The sequence below is a fragment of the Eupeodes corollae genome, chromosome 2 (assembly GCF_945859685.1).
Source record: "Eupeodes corollae chromosome 2, idEupCoro1.1, whole genome shotgun sequence".
NCBI classification, from domain to species: domain Eukaryota; kingdom Metazoa; phylum Arthropoda; class Insecta; order Diptera; family Syrphidae; genus Eupeodes; species Eupeodes corollae.
The window spans coordinates 78,106,030-78,130,308 of record NC_079148.1 but is presented as its reverse complement, the minus strand read 5'-3'; the positions used below and the strand labels follow the sequence as shown (position 1 = coordinate 78,130,308).

At 31.8% G+C, this 24,279-nt stretch overlaps 2 protein-coding genes across 9 annotated transcripts in view; one reads left to right on the top strand and one right to left on the bottom strand.

Moving 5' to 3' along the window:
• Positions 1–24,279, bottom strand: part of LOC129945756 (disintegrin and metalloproteinase domain-containing protein unc-71) — a 506,847-nt gene that overhangs the window by 219,388 nt on the left and 263,180 nt on the right. The gene's annotated exons all lie outside the window — the stretch shown is intronic.
• LOC129945757 (procathepsin L-like) lies at positions 7,064–10,384 on the top strand. The gene is made up of 5 exons (XM_056055667.1): positions 7,064–7,183; positions 8,972–9,147; positions 9,221–9,429; positions 9,493–9,602; positions 9,669–10,384. Exons 2-5 carry the CDS (start codon positions 8,980–8,982, stop codon positions 10,265–10,267), a joined length of 1,086 nt encoding a protein of 361 aa, XP_055911642.1. The 5' UTR covers positions 7,064–7,183; positions 8,972–8,979; the 3' UTR covers positions 10,268–10,384.

Below are 24,279 nucleotides of genomic sequence, written 5' to 3'. Positions count from 1 at the left end.
ATTAAAAACAAACAAAATAATAAATTCACCGAATATCTGAATCTTCTTGCACATCGAGTACTTTTTGATCGAATTCTAGAAGTAGATACTCGTATAGTTATGTATGGTCCTTCCTTCTAGGCCTGGTTTTTTGTAGAATGAGGAAAAGCTAGAGAGAGAGAGAGTGAAGGTCGCCATCAGTGTGGGCTTTGGCAATGTCGTCGGTCGAAACGTGGGTACTTGGGGTAGACCTTCGATTTGGTGCTGAAAACGGTGGAACGAAAAATGTGCAGGCCGGGGTAATAAATACAATGGTGGTAATTGGGGTGGTCAAATATCCCGCATTGGGGGTATAATAAGGCACAAGAAAAACAAATTAATTCTTTTGTTGCCATTTCTTCTTCATTATATTATTCTTCTATGTTGTAAAAAGAGGATCTTTTGAATAGGTCGGTCCACTATATACCTTAAGGTAGATAGGTTTGTTTATAGTATTGTATGTAGGCCTATTTCACACAGCGGGTTTGCTTTATTTAGCTGGGATCTTTATTATAATTCTTCTTTCCTTTTTTTGTTTTAGTATATGTGTGTATAAATTTAGTTTAATTTATTTATCGATTATAATTAAGCCGAATATCCAAATTAAAATTCATGACCAGAGGTCATAAAATACACACTTCCACCGTAGATAAATTTGGTTTCGTATTCAAATCACGCTTATACGAATTATTTTTGTATGAAAACAAATAATTTTTACAATGAACTTGCTCATCAAGTACTAAAAGCGAGACTTCTTTTTTTTATATTTGTAAGGTTTTCTTACAGTAACTTTATAATTTTGGATTACCATTATAAAAAAAAGAGCTTAGCAAAAAAATTAAAAATATTAAGTACAACCCAAAATCCTTAAACCGAATAAATCGCTCTTTACACTTCAGGCGTAATTCTTGTGGTAATTTTTGCTTATATTTTCAATTTAAATTTGTTTGTCTTTAGTTTACTGATATGATATCTCACATCAAAAGTCTGAAAACTAAATTTTTAATTTCTTACTAATTTTAATGTAGAACATTTATAAGAACTACGAATAATAGATTGAGCTTCAAGAAGAACGGCATGAGAAAAAATAATGTTCGAACAAAGATAACCATATATGTACATCCGATAATTCTTATTTTGTTGTGCTTGTTTATGTTTTTAAATATATAATTAATTCATGTTTTCGACTTTGAGTGCCGAATGTAACACGGCCGAAATGTTGATTAAGATTTTAAGGCATACATACATACATAAACAATTTGAGCCCTCAACTGTGTTTGTAGACCTAGCGGTTTTAAAAGTTAAGTTGTTCGAAAATTAACGTTTCTTACAAGGAATTAACGAATTATTACTTAACTATTAAAATTAGAAAGTTTGTCCGAAAGAAAAAAAATTGATATGGGATTTCTCGAAAGTGTCTTGAGATTCAAAATCAGAGATTGGAAAACAACGGAAATGCCTAAGAAATCTCAAATATAAAAAAAAAACAAATCGATGTCCTTTTTATTGACTGAATGACAAATCTAAAAGTATATTTTTTTTGGAAAAATTGAAAGCAATTAAATATGTATAGGAACTTTAACATTTTTCAGTTAAGTAGTATTGTCTTTAGACATAAAAAGCAGTTCCTTAATTCGGTAGATCCAATTGCTTTCTCTAGGTGTTTGTGACTTTTGTTTATAAATAATCCAGATTTTTTACGTCGAGGCCTGCATGCAAAATGGAAAAATATCGAAAAAACTTCGAAAACCATTTTTTTTTTTTTTAGGTATTGCATATTGAAACCCTAATGGGCTAGTTTCTTCGCCATAACTCAACTCCGCCGTTTCAAGCTAACAAAATTTAATTAATTTTAATCCCAATACCGTCTCTATATGGCTTACACTTTCCGAAATATACCCATACGAAATTCCACTTTATGCCAAAAAACAACAATGAGTAAAAAAACGAGAAAGTTTCGCGTTTTTCTTAAGCTTGACCATGTTGCGTTCAGCGCTAGAGATCCTAAAATTGGATTACTAATTAATCAGAACTATGATAGTAAACGCAGGGTTTCTTTCTATTCAATTGACAAACTTACAGGACTAAGAAAGATATGGAATGTTATAAAAAAAATGTTGCATCATTTATCATATAAACAAACAAGAACTGTAAATACTAATTTGAAGTTATCGAGTTTTTTTACCATTATCGTCTAATTTTTAGAACCAGGTTAAAAATCGTGAATCAATTGAAACTCTTTTCCCGAAATTCAAATTTCCCAGTATGTGGAAGAAGTCATTTCTAGCATCAATTTTCAAAAAAGGTAACAAGGCGGATATAACAAACTACAGGCCCATTGCATTCTTGCATTCCTAAATTGTTTGATCAAATTGTGTATGAAAGTCTAGGTTTTTATTAAAAATCTCATCTGCGAACAGATTAACAGTTACAAACCTCTTTACATTCTCAAACATCATGTTCAAACGCTTTAGAACAAGATTATGAATTTGACTCTGTTTACACTGACTTTTCTAAAGCTTTTGACCGACTTAGCCACGGAATTATTTTATTTAAACTTAAAGCTATTAGTTTTCCACCATTTTTATTACTTTGCATCAAATCATACCTTAAAAACAGATTCTATAAAGTAAAATTTAGAAATTCTCATTTTGAACCTTTTGTTGCTCAATCAGGTTTTCCCAGAGAAGCCATCTTGGCCCTTTTCTGTTCATCCTGTCTACTAACGACTCATCGTCATGTCTAGGCTCAAGTGAAGTTCTCATTTTTGCTGATAACATGAACATTTTTAGTATGATAAAGTCAACCCATGATCGTATCAGTTTGATAGTTTCACATTTTGGTGTGGCAAAAATAGCCTTGCCCTCAACCTTTTCAAATGCCACACGATAACTTTTTACTAAAAAACGAATCGGTAGTGTATTTTATTATTGTATATAACAGCAAAAGCTCTGTCGCGTTTCCAAATTTCAAGATTTAAGTGTTCATTTCTGTTCCAACTTAGAATTTACACATCACATTCATTTTATTGTTAATAAAGCAAGTTCTATGCTTGGTTTTATATTACTCTTTCTTTGTATGATTGCCATGTTAGCCCTCATCTTAAACATGTTTCGCAAGTATGGACTCCCTCGGGATGATCCTTATGATCTGGCTCCTTATGAGCATCGTATTCTGCTTCTTTAAATGCAATCTCTTCATCAAAGGCATGTTAATAATGACTTAATACTTCTTCATCAACCCATTAATGGTGAAATTGATGCACCTTATATGCCGTCTTGTGTACATTTGGATTTCCGAGTTGGAACTCGTTTATTTGATTTAATACATATTGACTTCCATAGAACTCACTTTGGGAAGAATTAAGCTTTAAGTCGAAGGAGCATTTTAAATAAATTAAACTGTTCATCGATTGATTCAAATATAAATAAGATAGGATGGGAAATCATTGCTTAGAACCAGTGCTACACTATCGTAAACGTCTTCATTTTATTTGTTATGTAATAATTCATGTTAAATAAAACATAATTTGCTTTGTATTTTGTGTGTGTATTATGTTTTACTTGTATTATTTTCTTACTAACAACTAACACATGCACTAAGGATGAGCCCCACTGATCGTGGTTTGAAGCTTGATATAAGCTAACCATTTTCTGAAAATTCTTAAGTGTAAATTAAAAAAAAAAATGTTTTAAATATTATGAATGATAACTAAAATGGAATCTTAATCGAGTCCAAATAGTAATAATTTAGCTTTAACAAAGCAAAATCGCATAAGCACTTAACTTTAGCTTTATAATGGATACCATTTATTTTCATCATCAGAGAACGGTCCCTCACTATTTTCCGTCAAATAAATTATAAACACAATATTTTTCTAAGCTAAACAACTCATTCAAAATGCTCTTCAACTTTAAATCCAACCCTTTCTTTGGCTTAATAGAAATGTATACCATGGTTTATACTTTTATAGGTATATTTAGTTATATAGTTTTTGAGAAATCCAATTCAGTTCATATAACGTGATATACATCTTTGAAGTAGATACGTATACATTTTGTGCGCTATAGTGTTGTGTACCTTTCACAAAATAATGGAATTCTAAGAGGAGTAACAATGAAAATAAAATGCAGTAAGAAAATGATTTTCAAACTTGTGAAAATGCATTTTAACATTCAACAACTACAACAACACGAGTACTTCTTTCTACCGATATGACTGGAACTGGAACTAGTATCTACTGGTAATACCCATTACCCACCATCTTGTTGTCTTCCGTTCCGTATCTTATATCCTTACAGTATACTTACATACATCCTATATAATCTACAATACAAGTATAATATAGTGATGTGGATCTTAATGCTTATACTAATTAGCACTCACTTGCAGTTCTCTTAGAGAAAGGAGGGTATCGGGCATTAAACTGTACTATTTTCAAGTATTCAATTAACTATGATCCTCCTCTCTCGTATTGTTTAAGATCCTTTGAACATATCCATGTACGTATAAGAACATGTACGTAAAGTTTTTGTGTACATATATAGAAAAGTATAAGGAAACAATTTTCAAATAATTACAACTTCAATACACGCATAACGTATAACGATGCTCTTTTTTTTTGTTTTAATAGGTGAAAAGATTAGCAGCTCCACCTTTAATAAATATCTATCAACTTCAACTACCATTTTCTGGACTCTGCACTCTTTCCATTTTGTTGTTTTAATTTTGAAAAAGATTTATTTAGTATTAATAATTTTTTTTGAAAGAAGGTAGTGAAATCACCACAGAAGAAAATTGAGACTTCCTTAGCTCATTTAAAGACGAAAAACATCCATTTTTATTTTTCCTTTTGTTACTCTAACACATTTCTTTATATAAATTAGTAAAAATCTTATATTAGCTAAATAATACGATGCATTTGATGTGACTTTCATAAATGTCAAACCTTTCTCTTAATGACTTTAGTAAACTGATGGAAACTTATTTTCACGTCCCAAATATTGTTACAAATATGCTTTAAAAAGTATGTTTAAATTAATTATTTAATTAATTAAGATTGAAAATAATAAAAATTAAATTGATAAAATCGACTTTTTGTTATTTTTACTGAACAGGGTTTTGAATTTGATTAACTAAAAAGTGCACAATATTTTAACAAAAAGTTGGAGCTGGTAGAGCTATACGAATACTTATATTGGTAACAAAGTTGTTGATATTATACTGCGCATTAAGTTAACAATTAAAATAAAAAATCATTTGGTTTTCCATCTCTGAGTCAAAAAATGTGATCCTCGACTCAACCATTCGTGTTCGGCAAAAATTAAAGGTTAATTTAACTCTACAAACAGTAATTATTGAGAGTTGTCATTTACTATAAGCATGTCGAGGCTAAGTAAAATTAAAATTAATGTTGAATCATACAACCTTCAGTACGTGTTCAAAGTCCCAAAAAATCAACCAATTGGATTTTTTGCAAACAAGTATAAGTAAGTAAAAGTAATAATCCTTTTCGGTACAATAAAAGCATATACAAGGTGTGTTCAAAAAGTGGCTGGAATTTTTAAATTTCGCGGGTGTGGGCTGTGTTTGTATTGTGTTAGTATACATTCCCCTAAATGATGATGCAGTTTTCAGCTTTATTCACTGTTTACTTTGTCTGTGGTAGTTGCTTAGGTATGACGTGTTTTTATGAGCTCGGCTAAACTGCTGAATTTTAACCAAAAAAACAACAGCATATGAACATCTCTCAGAAGCTGTTCATGCTTCTTCGACGATCCAAGTTTACTTGGTAGTGCCATAACCGGTGATGCAACATGAGTGTCCTGTTATGATGTTAAAACCAAAGCACAATCGTCCACCTAGAAGCATCCAACGTTACCAAGAGCGAAAAAAAGCACGTCAAGTTCGATCAAATGTGAAGATTTTGCTTACTGCGTTTTTCGATTATAATGGCATATTGCCAAATCATACGATTTAACGCCCTTGGACTATTTTTTGTGGGGCTATGTTAAAGCTCATGTCTTTACAGACAAACCCGCTTTGATTGCCGAACGGCCGAAATGTTGAGTATGCCAAAATTGGACTAAGCGGATGGACCATTTGAAGCGTAAACAAGGTAAACATTTCCATGAAATAACCTTCAAACATTGGATTATATGGACCGTACTATAGGTTCAAATAAAGATTTCATGCATTTTTTTTAAACTGTATGTGCTTTTTGAGAAAAACTTTCGTTTAGCTTTTAAAAAACCACCCTAGATACAATTAATACCCTCTCCCGGCAAAAGTAACTAACCGAAAGACAAACAACATACTTTCAAAATATTCAAAAATAAGCATACTCCTTGTTTTGCTATAATTTATAAATAGTTTTATAATAGCCTTAGTTTAATAAAAAAAGCAATTAAATGTCTTAATAACCGCTCTCAAAATTCCGATTTACATAACTTTAATGCATCATCAAAGTTTTATTAGACAATTATTAACTTGAACCTACCTATTTTTAGAGGCGTGTGAATCAAACAAACAATAATCACAAAACTTATTAATATGACCAAACCTATAAAAATTACTTTATTAAAATCCTAATCAAAAACGTACATATGTACAGAAAGTATACAATGTATAGATAATTAATTTGCAAATTTATATTAACAATCATAAGAATATTATTGTTGATGGGAATATTTTGAGATTTTAGTTTTGCATAAAATCAATTATCATTTTTTTTTAAACATAAAACAATGGTAGATTCAGGTTAGCCTAGATCAACAAACAAATAAAAGCACTGTAAAGGGTGGCGTCATAAGCATGTTAAGATAAAGATACAGAAACAGTTAGACTACCAACAACAACCACAAATATAAATCAAAAGATAAAAAGACAAATTCAGGTTTTTGGAGTTAATATATATTTTTTTGGCCATAGATTAAATAACAAATTATTTAATAATCAGGTTTTACAGTGAAGAACACGAAACTTCGATTAAAGTCAATCCGGCTTTGATCATTAATGGCCAATGATAAAAAATATTGTTAACTACAGCTAGAGCTACTGTCTAATGAGAATCGTCTTCTCGGGGAAACTTTTTGAGTTGATGCTTAATCTATAAAAGCTTTGCAATATACAAAACCTAGTCTATTTGTGTTTTGACGTGTTAAAGGTATGTTCTTTAAATTTAAATTCAAAAAAAATTGATATGTTGTTTAAATAAGCAAAACATCATTAAGTTGTTTTTTTCTTATTTTTTTTTATTTTCTTTATTAAATTTTTTAATGATGTGAAATGCGTGAAAATAGAAAAGTAGATAACCTTAGGAGTTTTCTGATTGCAATTGGCCTTGAGACTTATTTGTTATTCTCAACATTCTTTTAAAAAAAAAAAATTGAGATTTAACTGGTTATTACTACTTTGAGAGTGTCATCTTTATAATGTGTTAGTTTTGCATATTTTTGTGTGGCTGTACCTTACCTTTTGTTAATCTTTATGAGTGGTTTCTGTAAATTCTTTGGTTTGGAATGTGAACATTTAAATTTAATTTAGTCCAAAGTAAGGTCGGGTCCTAAAAATGACTGAAGCCTGGTTCATTTTAACCAATTGCATGCTTACAAGTATTTTTAACTACATAAATTACATAAATTAGTAGAGGAATATTTTTAAAAACACTTTTAAAATTTTTTCCAAGGAATGCGGGGTTTCGTTGATGCTAACTTTTCTCTAAGTTTTCACACAATTATTCAAATACAACCACCAGTTTTTCGTTCGCTTATTTGCAAAAGCTTTCTACTATGGAAAATTAAATATATTTTTTTAGCATAGGTAGACAAATTAAAATTTTATTTTATATTATTGGACTGGACTAAAACCAGATTTTGTTAAGTTTTGTTAGTGGATATTTCGTAAATTTGTTCCGGTATCCTACACCCCTTTGATTAAGTTCAAAGAATTTTTGCTCCTCGCTAACTTAGAATTTTTTGTCTTCAAACTGACGATCACCCTCATTTATAGTGGGTACTTATCATCCTTAAGTGTATTTAATAATGTTTTCATTATACACACTGAGTGAATAAAAGTGTTATCATTTTGGAAGGTCAACTTTATCGTTAAAAAAATGTTAAAATATGTATTAACATTTCTTTTCAAAATTCCCTTTACCCAGGTACAATAATTTTTGATGAAGTGATTTCAATGTTAACTGTTCCATAATAACAGAAATCTATTATATCACAAAACATCTTTCACGCCTATGATGAAGCCTTAAAAACTATTTTGTTTTCTCAAATCGTAAAATTGAAAAAGTTAACTCATCAGGCAATCTAATTTGAATAGGTTTTTCGCCTGAAAACCAAACTACGTGATACCATTATTTATCCAGATTATTTTAGTTATGAAGAATTTTAATGTTTAATTTGTTTAGGATTTCTCAAATTTTAATTACTCTTAAAAGAGTTGAGTTACTTGTGTTTTTGTTTTATTCCTTAACGCGAATCTTCCCAAAACCTTAATATCCAAGTTTGAACATAATTGACAGTTTGGGCTGTAGGACCGAGAACATACCGCCAGACGGACGGGATAGTTGGAGCCAATTTTTTCGACTTCTATATTGTAATGTCATGTTTAATAAACATGTAGAGTTCGAAATTGTATATGAACGTATTCAATACTTGCCTAAAGGATCTATGTGTTTCAAGTAAAAATTCACACTTGTAATAACCCATACGATTATAACATGGCTTGAGTTAAGTTTATTTAGTTTTCTACGTTTAGTTCAATTTTTAGGGAATAGAACTTTATAACTCTATTGGTAAAACAGATTTCCAATAAAAACTTTGAAATTAGCAATTAGGTCTATATGAAAATCAAATGAGCTGTTTTTAATATTGAAACTTTTTTGTTATGCACGAGTATTTCTTCTTTTTAAGTGTTTTTTTTCTCGTTCTTTGATTTCTAGGAATAAGAATGAAAATCTGCTTGATATTACTCGCTGGATTGTCAGCTGCCTCGGCTCAAGGTTTATTTGGTGGATTTGGCCAGCTAGTACCAACATTACCACCAACAGGATTTTTTGGACAGTCATTTTCTAAAATTCCTTTGTTGAATAATGTTCAGGACTTTGGAGAATTTGTGGTATGTTTATTCAGTTTTTTAAGTTTTTAGACATAAAGTTACGGAAATTCTTATATTTTTTCTTTTTTTTTAGAAACAATCTGGAAAGACGTATGCAACAGCTGCTGAACAAACATTGCGTGCAGGAATTTTTAAGGCTAATCAAGCCTTGATTGAAACAAATAACCAAGCGTTTGCTTTAGGCAAAAGTACATTTAAATTAGGTGCAAATATATTTTCTGATTTGTCAAAAGCTGATATTTTGTCCAAGCTTACTGGTTTGAAAAGGAATTCTGTGGGAGAGTGAGTGTTTGAATTCGTAGGTTTTTTAGATTTATAAAAAAAATTGATTTTTAAATCCTATAGTCAAAAAGCTCAAGCCCATAGACAAGAAGCTGTTGCTCCTAAAAACGCAAAAATTCCCGATAGTTTTGACTGGAGGGAAAAGGGAGGAGTTACTCCAGTTAAATTCCAAGGTATGAAACTCTTTTAAATTGGTGTTCTTGGTTAATCCATTTTATCTTATTGGTTTTTTATTCAAGGTTTTGATTGTAATTCTTGCTGGTCATTTGCTGTTACTGGAGCTGTTGAAGGTCATCATTTCCGCAAGACCAACTCTTTGATTCCACTATCCGAGCAAAATTTGATTGATTGCAGTTCAGATTTTGGTAATACTGGTTGTTCAGGTGGATATCAAGAATACGGGTTTGAGTACATTATCCAAAATAAAGGTGTTGCCAAGAGCGACCCCTACCCATACAAAATGCAAGATGACAAATGTAAATACAACAAAAATACTAAAGGTGCTGACATGAAAGCTTTTGCTGTAATCGAACCTGGCAATGAGGAAAAAATGAAGGAAATTATTGCTACCCTTGGACCTTTAGCTTGTTCAATGAATGCTGCTACTGAGTCTTTTGTTTTATACAAAGAAGGTATTTACGATGATGAAGAATGTAACAAAGAAGATGTGAATCACTCGGTTTTGGTTGTTGGATATGGCTCAGAAAATGGCAAGGACTATTGGATTGTTAAGAATTCATGGACTGATAAGTGGGGTGAGGGCGGTTATGGTCGAATTCCTAGAAACAAAAACAGTTTCTGTGGAATCGCATCAGAATGCAGTTATCCAATTTTGTAAATTTACGGTTAATAGATGCTACTAAATGAAATGCAATCTTTTGTGTACTAAAGTTTTCAAATGAATAAGAAGAACTAAGAAAGTGTTAATAAAAAAAATTCAGAGAAATATCTAAAACAGTTTGAAAATATATATCGACAACCTTAACAAAATTGACAGCTGACAGTTACAATATAGTTCATACGGAGCATTGCTTGAGATTAAATTATTGATAATCATTAATTATATAATAAATTAAGAATGTTCTGCGAGAGTTCTCTACTGTAAAATGGTTGTCCGATCATAAGCAGCGTAATTGATTTGAACCTCAAAATTGTGCTGCTGAAGGTTAAAGTGTTTTTTGTAAAGATATTATGGAAGATCTATCTATAAGTGAATGGTCTATTTAAGTCCATCTATTAAACTAAAGTTAAGTTGTGCCTTTTTAGGTTTAAGATATATTATTTGCTATAATTTAAACTCGTTTTCTGGTCACACTGCACTTTATACATTTTATTACACTGTTGAAGAAAACAGAGTTTAGGCAAACTATGAATGAGAACCCTTGAAGGCATTTTGCAATGAAAACTGCACCACAATTGTACTATTTTTTTCTTTTTGTTTTATTTGCCTAAGTATACATATTGCAGTATAACCGTATCTACGCAAGAGAAGCATCCCATTATCATCACTACACCATCATTACCGCTAGATGTGACCGAAAAAGCCGACCTGCCTCAACTATTAATACAAACACCGTGTACTACAAGGCCACATGAATGTGAAGTTTTTGCAAGCGATAGCAGTTGTGGCACTTACAACAGCAGTAGCAGCAGCCACACCGCGTCAAGCGTGCATATAGCATATCTAGCATATACCTATACACCTCTCTCGCACTCAGATGATTGTGACTTTATATTGAGGAATGGTTATATGGTGGGAAAGGGGACCAAACCGAGCTTTTGGCCTACATAACATTGGAAAGGATGGATTTTAGTAAGGAATTTACTCTGTTGTTGACGTATGCACAAGCAAATGCATCATACAGTAGCAGCGTGAAGGTTTATACAATTTTTTTTTGTTTAAAATTTTGCAGCCACGCCTGTTTGGAAACACCAGGCTCCAACATGGATAAAGATTGGATTTATGTCACACACATCCCATATACATATGTATGTATACTAAATATTATGTTGCTACCTATATGCTATATGCTAAATTATGAAGTACTCATATGTATTTTGTTTTCAACGAAAGTTTTTCATACAAACAAACATGATATGGAACGGGGTATAGAAGAGGCAGTAGGGTGTATCCTACAATCTACAGCCCTGAAAGTTAAAAACTGCGTGCTTGAACATCCGCGAGGCTTTATTTATGAAGCAATTAAATTTTCATTTGTAATTTAATTTTGTGGCAGAATGCACAGTCAAAAGGAATTGTGCAACACTCTCTTGTACAATGTAAATATTTACATGTAAATCGCTATCCAAAGAAATATGTTTAGGTGGACTTTGAGAAAGATGTAAACTAAAAAAATTATATTTTTCATGCAGTCATCTTATATGAACTGTCCTTTCCGCTTTAAATGGTGAAGCACTTATGCGTCGTTAAGGGACTTTTGGTAATTGTTTCGATTAAACATTATGTATTATCTAATCGAATAGTGAATACAGTTATGTGGAGAATAAAAGAAGTTTCAAACACTGTTTTAAACAAAATAAATACTAATTGATTTAAAAAATATTGTTTACATATCGTCATTGTTCGTATTTTTAACTTCCCATAGAATGTTATCATATTCTTGAGATTTGTCGAACTGAATAATGTGACGTCTCAAGGGCCCTAGAATATAAATGAAAGGTTTTCAAAGAGATGTCCGTGAACCCTCAGAGATATTAAAACCAAAAAATATAATTTTTCAAATAATAAGAAGAAAAGAAGCAGAGAGGGCTTTTACAAAAATTGAATGTTTGATTTTTTTCCTATTGCAATTCAAAATAAAAGTGTAACATTTAGTTCAATCTAAACATATTTATCTCTTGAAACACTAATCAGTTTAATTCAATAAGTATTCTTATAAAAACAAAATCAACAAACGCTTTTTCATAAATCAAACAAACTGAAAAAAAAACATATTTCTCACCTAGAATATTTAATTTTTAAAACAAAATTGTTGTTGCCCCCAAAAAAATTTTATGAATAAAAGAATAATATTTTTTGACATCTGAATAATGAAAAAGAAAAAGGTGACTGGAATATCTTGAAGATTTTGCCTTTAATCCAATTTTAACTTAAAAAAACATTATTTTTAAGGTTTGGTAACATTTGTAGAAAATCCAAAGACACATTCTTTATTTTTTATAAGAAATTAAAATCTACAAAAAATACCACACCTAATTTAAAAAAAAAAAAACATTTGTCGACTCGAATATCTTTACAAGGAATAAAATGATTGACTTCAAATTATTTCACTCCATACAAAATATTGTTTTTAACATTACGTTTCTACAAAAACCACTTAAGATTTTTCGACTCGAGTATCTTGGGAACAAAGTTCGATATTAACTTCATACTTTTTTACCTATACAAGAAATGTTGTTGATAATCTAATATATAAAATTCTGCTGTCACAGTGGTAGTTGCCATGCTCCTCCGAAACGGCTTAACCAATTTTAATGAAATTTTACATATACATTCGGTAGGACTGAGATTATGTTTTTTTTGTAGGTTTTTTTTTCTACAAAAATGTAGAAATGGCACCGATTGTTTCACGCAATGTCCCACTAATGAATGAAGAACATACAACCATTTATGATCTCACCATGCTCGCTGTTTCGGCAGAACAAGGTGGATTCTTTTTTTTTGTGGACCAGGTGGTATCTCGTTGCTTGTTCCATCTTCTGGTATTGCAGCTAATTTATTGGATGGAGGCAGCACAGCTCATTCAGTATTTAAATTGCCACTAAATATTCAAAATAACCCAGACGCCGAGTGCAATATAAACAAAAAATCATCCATGGCCACAGTGCTGACACAGTGTTAAATTTTTATCTGGGATGAATGCACTATGGAACACAAACATTAGCTTGAGGCGTTGAACATTGAAAGATATAAAACAAAACAAGGACAACCTATTTGGCGGTACTCTGTTACCTGTTCAACGTACGCTGATGAGATCAACGCGTGCTTAAAATCATCGACATTTTGGCGTAGTGTTGAAAAAGTACTACTGAAGATCAGTCCGCTGAATCATTCTCATAACAACCAGTCGATTTCTGCACCATTATTGATTCGTAAGATTCATTGACCAGATATTTCCCGTTGTACTCAGACAATATACAAATCATGAGCGGCTGACAGAAAGAGTAATTTTAGCAAAAAGAAATGTGGGTTTCAACGAATTAAATCTCAAGATACAACATCTGTTACCAGAAGGCTTGGTGTCATACAAATTTATTGATACAGTTTGTGATGTTACCGAAGCTGTAAATTATCCAACTGAGTTTTGGAACTCATTAGATTAAGCAGGCATGCCACCGCATAATTTACAAGTGAAGGTTGGATCTTTAGTAATTTTCTTTTCGTTATTTGAACCCACTACGGTTGTGCGAAGACACGCAAATAGTTATTAAAAAATAAATGAAAAATGTTATCGAAACCATAATTCTAAATGGCAAATTCTGAGGTGAAAATATATTATTACCGCGAATCGCTATCATATCCACAGATTTGCAATTCAATTCAAACGCCTTCAAATTCGAATTAGGTTGGCACTTGCAATAACTATCAAAAAGCTTAAAGGCCAAACGGTGTCTGTCTGCTACTTAGATTTTAGCACTTCATGTTTTTTCACACTGTCGTGACGTGCTCTCTATTGGGCAAACCATCTTGTTTTTTTGTATTAGCGAAAGAAAAAAAATATTTTGGGCTGCTCTATAGCTCTCCCACTTATATACCACATCCTTTCACACTTGCAATAAGTTATTTATTTCTATTAAAATATCATCTAGAAATTCTTTATATGACAAAGCAACGTTTGTCGGGTCAGCTAGCATTTTATAAAACATTCACAAATATCGAAAAACTAGCAAAAGTGAGAAGTTATTAGGGTGGGTTGAAGCATTAAATATTTGTATTTTATGAAACATAGCAAAAACAATTATTTTACAAACTAAACGGGTACTTCTTTTATTATAAAAGCGCCAAAACTACTGAAAAATGTGAAAACGTTAGAACATGACAACTACAAAACTCATAACAATGCTTACCTCCAATGGTTGTATATTGTCACCATTCGACTTTGAAAAATCCAAAAATTATTGTTTAAAAACTTCACCATCCTCGGCAATCGACTGTTCAGCCATGCGAATTTGTGCAAGGGCTGCAGTTGGACAGTAATTATTTAGTTATTTGTAAATGGGGATAAATCAACTGTTACGGTGAATTGACGGAAAAGAAAGATAATGATGTGGACGACATTAACGAGACAGCACAATGTTCCACACAAGCAACACATCAATTGCAATTTGGATGAAAAGTTTCCTGACTTTGATATTTTTCGAAAAGGTGATAACGATAGAACTGAATGCCTATACAATAGCCTTATGAAAATAAAAGCAGTAAAAGCTTTTCTTGCATATAATAACAAACAATCATCATTTATAACATATCAAAAGACAAGCCTCTTATCTCTCAAATTCACTCCGCTGCATACAAATTCCTTACATACATACATACATACATATAATACAGTTCTCTTATCATATAAACCATATAAACAACACTACTCTATCAAAGCAATACTATCATAAGAAAATCACCCGGATAAACTAAATTAATAAACTGTCAAAATTTTCTTCAAAGAAAATTACTCATATAGTCGAGTCCAAAAGCCAATATCCAGGTAATGTATACCGAGTAGCAACACAAAATAAAAACAAATAGTCCGGTTGGTCAGGTTGATTGTCCTTGTAGTTGTTAGTTTTAGCTTTTATACCTAATATTTATAGGTAAGTACAGTTCATGTCTTTAGCATATAACAACTTATCTCAAATTGAGACGAACCAAGCTCAAAAAAATGTCTGATGCCTTTAGGACCAGTAAGAGATTAGTATGTTAAACTTATTTTTTAAGCATTTATTTCGTTTAAAATTGTCTTTTTTGTACCCTTATTCTTTTGAACTGTGTTTTCAATGATGTCACGTCTCAAATTTTAAAGGGACATGAGGTGAGCGAGGCAGATTTATTTAAAATTGATGAAAAGGTCAAATGCTTTTTACCTCTTATAATATACCTACAAAGTGTACTTAGGTGTATGCACAGTACATAGATGCGGAGTTGAACTTTCATAACCTTAAATAATAAAGTGTTTGTATTTCAAAGAAAAAGGACATCCCTATAAGCGAAGCATCATTTTGCTAACCATCAAGGCTGGATATCTACTTGATGTGACGAAGCTTCGTATTTCATAGTTTCTTTTCATAAGATGATGGTTTTTTTTCGATGTGTTTTGGGCATCCTATAGAGCAGAAAATGGATGAAGTAGATATACGATGATACCTAGTTCCTTATTTTTAAATAACAATAGGTACATAGACTCTGTCGTGTCTCAAGGGTTATCATAATATCAGGAAATGAAAGCTATTAAAGGTATGTACGTTCTTTTTTGAAAATTCAGAATACGAACTTATTGTGATACATGTACAATGTTCCTACGTTGCAGCGTTATTTAGACTTAAATATTTTCTTGAACGGGATACACGAACATGGTTCAACAATAAAATAGGATACAAAATCATAGTATTTTTGGTAGTATGTACATTCCAAAATATTCAATTAAGGTTTGCCACTTAATTACGCATCGTTTTACGATGGGGAAAACTTACTGCAATTATTGAAAATAAGGAATTTCGACCTGAGTTCTGTACATTTTCCTACAGGAAAAATTAAGAAATTGTAGCATCCGCTCCGAAGCGGGAAGTATTGAAAAAAAAATAGTCTTTATTCGTAGCCAATAAAATTTTAGACAGATGCCACAATAAGTTAACTATATTGAGAGCTGGATCAGGAAAATCAGATTAATCGATGTCCTCTTTTTGAATCAGCGACTATATACCTATCATTGTGCAAGGGCTGCAATAATGACTACATCGGGACAATAAACAGAGATCATTTGTTAAATTGAGTTCTTATTCTTTTAGGGAAGTTAAATACTACAGGATATCACAATGGTTCTACATTGGGCTAAGTATGGCGATAACGTAAAAAATCGCCAACCCATCTACCTAACCTATCCTAGCTGTTGATAAAACAAGATAATGCAACATATATGCGGAGTATGTTAGAAACTGCATTATCTCAAAGTGAAAGATCATCAAATGACAATCGTGATCATGCAACTTGACAACTCATGTATTTTGTCTGGGCAAACCAAAAACTTTAAAGAAGTTCAAGGCCAATACTGAACGATTTAGCTTACAAAAATTTAAATCCAACAAAAAATAACTGAGTATATTAAAATAAGTGCTTAAATAAAGCTATATTCAAGTTCGTACATAGATATTTTAAATTTTTTGTGGTGAATAAACAAACTGAAAAAATAAAAGCCCACAATTTATGAGAATTTTTTTTGTATGCGTACAAATTATAATAACTTTTAACCTTTGGCACAGATCTTAAGACAGGCACCCTGACGCGTGACCTCTGGCAAAAACTGTCGTTGGCAAAGTGAATTGAGAGTAAAGTGTTTATTATCTCACTAAATCCCCCCATTTTGGAAGTGCCAATTGAAACAAACCAAAGGATGCTTCCTTATAGAATAAAGATAGATATAAAGTGATGTAGCTCAAACCCACTGTTCTATTACTCCTAACCCACAAAAATAAACAGTTACAGTCATTAAATGTTTAAGTATTCAAAGTCACTCGATGTCATTTTTCCGGTAACCATAATTGTTTGTTTTGTACCAAACACTCCTATAAACTTATAGATTCAGCTATCAGACCTTACCAAAGCTCGAACCAAGATGGAAATATAAAAAATGTAGAGAAGTAAGTTTCATTCGTTTCTAATTATGATGTTTTATTTGAATTACCATCCCGATCCCGCAATAACAATATTATTCAAACGAAAATGTAGATATAGCTTTCGAGTCTAATTTTAATTTCCCTAATAAAATCCGCGTCTATGATGTCTTCATTGCGATAGGCGAGAACAAAGCAACAAAAACGTTATTTTGCTCTCAGCCTCCCAGCTAGCTAGCTCTCAGGTAACCCCATTGCTTTTGCCATTATTATTAGGTACGTTTTCTTTTATGAAGATTCGACATAGGCACGACAACTTAACTACCGAATATTTATGGACTACCCACACAATCACCAATTATACCCAAAACATACAACACAAAAAGCAATCCCGGGCAACAATAAAAATGGTAGAATGGCGCCTATAAAAGTACCGCTATACTGCTCCTCATTCCATAATCATCAACGACGACGACGCTGCCGACTTTAACATTAGCAATTGCACGAATAACGGTTAGGGTTTCTGGGATACACTACATTACCCATATACATACCCTACGCTACCCACCTACCGACGAACATTATGTTAAATTCAAGGTAGAGCTGTTAAAATTCGCGTGTTCGAAATTCCATGGCAATGTAATTTTTACCTTTGACCAAGGCAATTAGATTCCGAACAATGCGAGCATCGCAAAACATTCTGCTATGTTGCCCATATACGCCTTTAGTATATATACTAGATTTACCGGGTATTGCGCCTAGCGTGCCTGCTTACCTGCCTGCCTGGCTCTTACCTGCACAATATAGCTTAACTTGGACGGATGCGATTAAGAACTTGTCACGCGATTTCAGCAGGTAATTGCAAGGAAATCTCGCCGAAATGGTTGGTCATTTAGCAAAACACAGACAAAAGCCTATTTACCGTTGGAATATGTGTTGGCAAATCTGTACCATTAACCAGGCAGGTCATTTGTGATGATTTAAGGTGTAAAACGATATAGACTGATGAAGATATAGGTATGTATATAGAAGAATGTGGTATTTCCACCTCACATTTAACATATCAGCCCAGGGTCCAAAGGTCCCAAGGAAAAGTAAAATGTTAAAGGAAGAGAACATACACATAAATGGCTTTTCGTAACCGTTAAGTGTTCCATGGGGGTACTTTAAAAGTGTTGTCGGCCATTTATATGTTAAAAGCTTAATTTCTTCCTTCCTTTGCAATTCATATCGCTCCTGCTATAGCCTGGCAGGCATTAACTTGTGTGTGGTATCTAAGCCTTTCTGATGTATAGTTGTAGTCCTCCTCTCAACAGCAAGCCGCTCCGCCTGCAGTCAGTGTTTCCTGATTGATCGAGATTAGCGTGAATGGGAAATGATGTAGTACTAGAGCGCATTTAGTGAAACGAATATACCAACCTTTAAACAACTTACTGAGTCTGATGTATAATTAAAATTTTTACCAACATTTTCCTGAAACTGTAACTTTTTCATCCATCAGAACAAACCTAAAGTTAAAAACAGGCACATACTTATCCCAATAGGTATAAGACTTAAAATATTTTGGGTTAGATGTTGGCTTTGCAAATTAAACCTCTTCTACACCTAGGTGGTACCTATGAGTATTTAGCTTTAGCTTTACGTCACTGAAACGGAGAAGAAAGGGATAAATTTGAAAGTTTTTGGGTTTTGCAAAGATTGAATTTGTTTGGAAAATGGTGGTGTGGCTAAACGAAGCGGAAAGTGATTTTGAAAGGTCGAAAGAGTTTTATGAGCGGATTAGCGCCATCGACAATGACGATTTAAAGTGATGTATAGTATGTGATTCTGTGGGTGGTATCTTTGTACGTTTGGGTTGTTCCCTGTGCGATTGTGGAAGTTAGTGTAACTACTCACATAAGCTGTAGTATAGGGTAGGTACATTGACTGTAATAATGCGGTTTTGATTGCTTATAACGATATTGTATGGTATATATGTAAAATGGCAAAACGAGTTAGGAACCTGTTTTTAGGCCTTAATGTTGTGGGACAGTAATCTTCAATTTAACTTTGATTAGTGATATTAGGGATTTTATATACCTATAATTATCGCCTGCTGGAGTTCCAACCTTTGCCTAGCGAGATTTTACGAAAATCTTAAATAGCACTTTACCTAAGTAATATATTAATGTTATGCTAATGTGTTTCAGTGGCTTTCTGAGTAATATCATTTGTTTTTTTAAGATTATGCTCATGGCAATAATTTGATTTGGAATGTTTTTATGAGTCGTTCATTTTGAAGATAAAAGCAATTAAGGCTGTGTGCAAAAATAAAGCTGTGAATAGTTTCGAAGCATTAAATTCAAATAAAAATAAAATATTGTATGTCAATTTATATCTTACAAACAAACAGTACCAAGCAGCGGGAGTTTTGTTATGCTTTCGTTTTTTGAATACAAATAATTCAGTACTGTACAGACATATACAAAACCAGCCATTAATACACATTAACTATTTACATGTATGTGGTTTGAAAAGTCAAGTAAAAATATGCACTCATTAAATCTATAAACTATGCGTAATCATGAATATTTAAAAAAAGGAATAAGTATGTAACCATTTTTATAATACAAAACAATCAAATGGAAAATAGAAAAAACAGGATGGGATGCCACCCACAGTGATAACTTCCCATTCCGTCTATCGATTTGTCTTGCTTAAAAGTTTGTCTACATGTATCAATTTTTACCAAATTTGCGTACTTTTTTGGTGGATTATTTTGTAGGTTATGAAAAAACGGACTATTGGATTTTTATAAAAAAGTAACTGAATATCGAAATTAATATTTTTTGTGAAATAAAATAAGTTTGAAGCCAATTTTTGTAATTTTTAAGAAGCTATTTGAGTCGAAAGTAGATTTTTACCAAGTTTTAGTATTGTGTTTTTTTTAAGGTTTTTATTGTTTGTAAAAAAAAACTATCAATTCGATTTTTATCAAAATGTTTCCTACCGTTGAAAACAATATTTCTTATAAGATAAAATTAGTTGGAAGCCATAATCTCAAATTTTTGAAAAGATATTTGAGACGAAAATCAATTTTTAACAACTTTTGTTGAATTTTTTGTAAAAAACTGTCAATTTGATTTTTTTTTTAAATTAATTGAATGTTGACAACAATATTTTTTGAAAGAAAAAAGTAGTTTAAAGGCAAGTGATGAAAATATATTTGAATCGAAAATCTATTTTTATACCGACTTTTATTAATTTTTTTAGGTTTTTATTTTTTGTAAAAAAAACTGTTAATTCGATTTTTCTCGAAATTGAAAAGATATTTCAGTCGAAATTCCATTCTTACCAACTTTGAGTAATGCTTTTTTAGGTTTTTATTTTTTATAAAAAAAAAACTGTCAATTCAATTTTTCTCAAAATTTTATCAGATGTCAAAAATATTATTTTTCGTTGCACAAAATTGTTTAAGAGATGAAATCATATTTTAGTCGTAAAATTTTCTAGGTGACAATTTTTTTCCAGTTTTTTTGATTTATAAGAAAAAACCGTTAACCAAAGTTTTCACCTTTTTTTTAACTGCTATGTTTAAAAAAACAGACCACTTAATTTTCTTGAGAGCCGTTTCTGCATCTTTCTGCCTTATTATCTGCATAACAAAATTTATTTGAAGTCGATAGAGCTTCTGGTTCTTGAGCTATGAACGACAAAAAAAATGTCGCGAACGTACGGACGTACGAACGTACGTATGTACACATGCACACACAGACATCTTTCTAAAAATCTTCTATTTCGACTCTAGGGACCTTGAAAAGTTGATAAATATCATGATTTTCAATTTGACAAATCGGAACCATTACAATAACTTCCTATGGGAAGTTAAAAAAGGTTCTTAAAACTAAGTTAAATGAATTATTGACCTATACAGAAATTGGCTGCTAGTCCTAAATTGTTTGAATCCTTTGTCTGTTTCATAATTTAACTTAAGTGTTCTTCTGCTTTATGTGTTGTACGTTATATACATTTTGTCAGTGGATGCACTCAAAAAACACTTTCAAGTCGATTGTAATATAACAGACTTTAGCAAGGCATTTGCCAAACTGAGTCATAAATCTCTTCTTGATTAGCTAAATTAAATTGGACTTACGACTGTTAAATTGTGTGAATTTGGTCATATCTTAGAGATGGATTTTATAGCTTCATGTTCAGGAGCAACCCTTCATGGAATTAAAAGTTGATTCTAGTGCACTTCAAGGGAGTCAACTTGGCTCATTGCTGTTTATTCTATTTATTAATGATCGGCATTCTGTTTTAAATAATTGTATATTGCTAATCTATGCAGATGGATTGTAAAAAAACTACAAAAAGATCTTAATAAATAAGTTACTCCCCACCAATAATTTGGCTTTGGCAATTAGTTTTTAATGCCTGCGATCACGCCCTTTAAGCCGCACTGATACCGGTTTTTTTTTTCATCTGTACATCCGTTCTATACAAATGTCTGTAAAGTTTTTAATATAATTAAAAACTAATTTTGGAAAGTGAAAGTCAAAGCAATTTTTTTGTATCCATTAATATATGGCTCAACAAAGGTACCAAACAAAATTATTTTTCAGTCTTTCTGTTTTTGTAACTTTTTGTGTTACTACTAACTCCGAGTTAAAATTCTTAGCAGTTGTCTCAGCAGTAGAAGACATATTTCGAAGTCTTACTGTATAATTCTGACATATTGCAACAGTTTATCTATGCAGTAGCTTAACTTAAACTTCAAGACTCTAAACTTTTTCCAAAATATCTCTTTCTCTTGATAAAATATCCTTTTTTACATTAGAAGGTATTTCGTAAATTTCAGTTTCAAAATAGAGTTTTTTTTTTCATTCCAAATACTTTAGATGACATTTACAGTCCCTCTGTGGTCAGTTTTAATGAAATATAGGTATAGTAATTCGAAACACACGGAATTTGGCAACACTGCATTAATCGAAACATTAAAATACTTCATTTCGATTTCGGACCTTATAATTTTGAAATTTGTTTATTTCTCAAGGGCGACATATTTGTTTGAGAAAAATGAATAAAATATATAACCCACAAATTCTGTAGAGAATTAAAATTTACAAACAAAATAATCTTTCTTTCTCATTATTAAAATCTATACTAATCTCCCAGAACAAATTAAACTTACTAATTGACTGACTTTATCAGGAACATTCCAATCCTCATAAAAAACGCCATGAGTACAAATACATATATACTGTACATAGATGTAAATACATTTAAGTGTAGGTAAAGTATAGTATGTAATATAGTTGTTGACGATCAGTGACTGCTGACTGAGCGATGATGTATTCAAAATGAAAAGGAACGCTATGATTAGAATCAAATCCTTTGATGGTCCTTCTTACATGTTTACTATAATCGTATATATGATGGTGCAACATCCCTGGTTGTCGTTATTGTCGTCCTCCTCGTCAACATCATCATTGTCAGCTTAGGCAACGTCGTAACATTTACTATGTCCTTATTATCGTTGTAATATTCGAGTATGTGTTCGTGTGCATGTTTGCTTGTGTATGTGCTTTATTTTTGTGTAAAAGAGAGTTTGCCACATGAATGAAAAGCACCAAACAACAGACATAGAAAGTGACACCATGCTAACACATATTTTATGGCCTTCAACGAGCAATGTTCTGTTATAGCTGCTGCAGCACACTGTAATCGGAACATGGGTCTGGGTGGCGTATACGTAACAATTTGCAACACACAGAGAGAAATACAAAAACAAAAAGAACTAGCTTTTTGCCTTCAATTGAAACACACAAATGAGAGCATTTCAGACTCACAATATGACATGTTAGTGTCAGAAAATACATGGTTTACTGCTGAGAAAAATGTCAGAATTCTTTGTTGAATTTTCAAGTGGAGACAATAGCGTGAAAAGCACCCTCAATGCACATTTGAGAAGGGGCGGCTTTTTAGGTCCATGTGCTGGATGCGCTTCTTTGATATTGGTTCACTATTATTATACTTTGTGCATTTACCTTCATATTTTTCCATATTTTTTCCCTTTTCTTTTTTTCTTTTGTCATCAGACATACACAGAAAATGGGGAATAAAGGATCCATGAAGGATATCTTCAGGCATTTCTCTGACGACGATTTCTTTTCAGTTTTTTTTTTGTTTCTCTTTAATTCAGAATGAAACACTTTTCAGACGTTCTATACTCAGGAGGAATAAAATATCCCCACCCCAAGTACACCCACACACCTGTGTACACAGATTGTGTTATAAAATAAACTACTATACCATATGTGTGTTCTCTACACATACGAAAATTCATTATACATGCAGGAGATTTTTTTTTTAATATTTATAAAACGTAGGTAGAGTCATTTATGATTGCAATGTTTAATGCACTTTAATGTTTGAATCTTTTGTGGGGTAGGATGATGGCAAAAGACAAAACTTGGAAAGTATTTTATTTTTAATGGCTGGAAAATCGTAATTACGCACGAACTAAGGTTAAGCTTTTTTTGTCACCGTATATAGTCGGCTAAAAGTGGTGTTTTTAATTGAATGTCTGCTCCATCTGCTAACATTTTCTTATGCGCTTAAACTGCAGAATGATACTGAGAGAGGTCTAGGTTGTTTATTTAAAAAATGAAATACTCGTATGGCTTTTAGTGCTTGCATTTGCTACAAGGTTTTTAAGTTAAAATATTAATGTTCATTTTTAAGCGGACTCTTACGTTATAAATTTCTTCAAATAGTTGATGGTTGTACATGTGGTGTTTACGAAAATAAGATTTAAATAAATTGATTGCCACTTTCACCAATTTAAAATAGAGTAAGGGCCTGGAAATTTCAAAAACTTTCAGGATTTCTTTTAATATAAGCCACAAACTACATATTTAAGACAACCATTTGAAATAAACAAAACAATATCTAAAAAAAAGAACTTTTATGAAGTCACTTCATTATTCTTTATTTATGTAAATTAGCAAAATTTCTGTATCAAATTGT

Bases quoted from the DNA above. Each gene is read 5' to 3' on its own strand.
- LOC129945757 (XM_056055667.1), top strand. From the start codon at position 8,980: ATGAAAATCTGCTTGATATTACTCGCTGGATTGTCAGCTGCCTCGGCT. The intron at 9,148-9,220 runs GTATGTTTATTC...CTTTTTTTTTAG, and splicing joins AGGACTTTGGAGAATTTGTG to AAACAATCTGGAAAGACGTA. The intron at 9,430-9,492 runs GTGAGTGTTTGA...TAAATCCTATAG, and splicing joins AAAAGGAATTCTGTGGGAGA to TCAAAAAGCTCAAGCCCATA.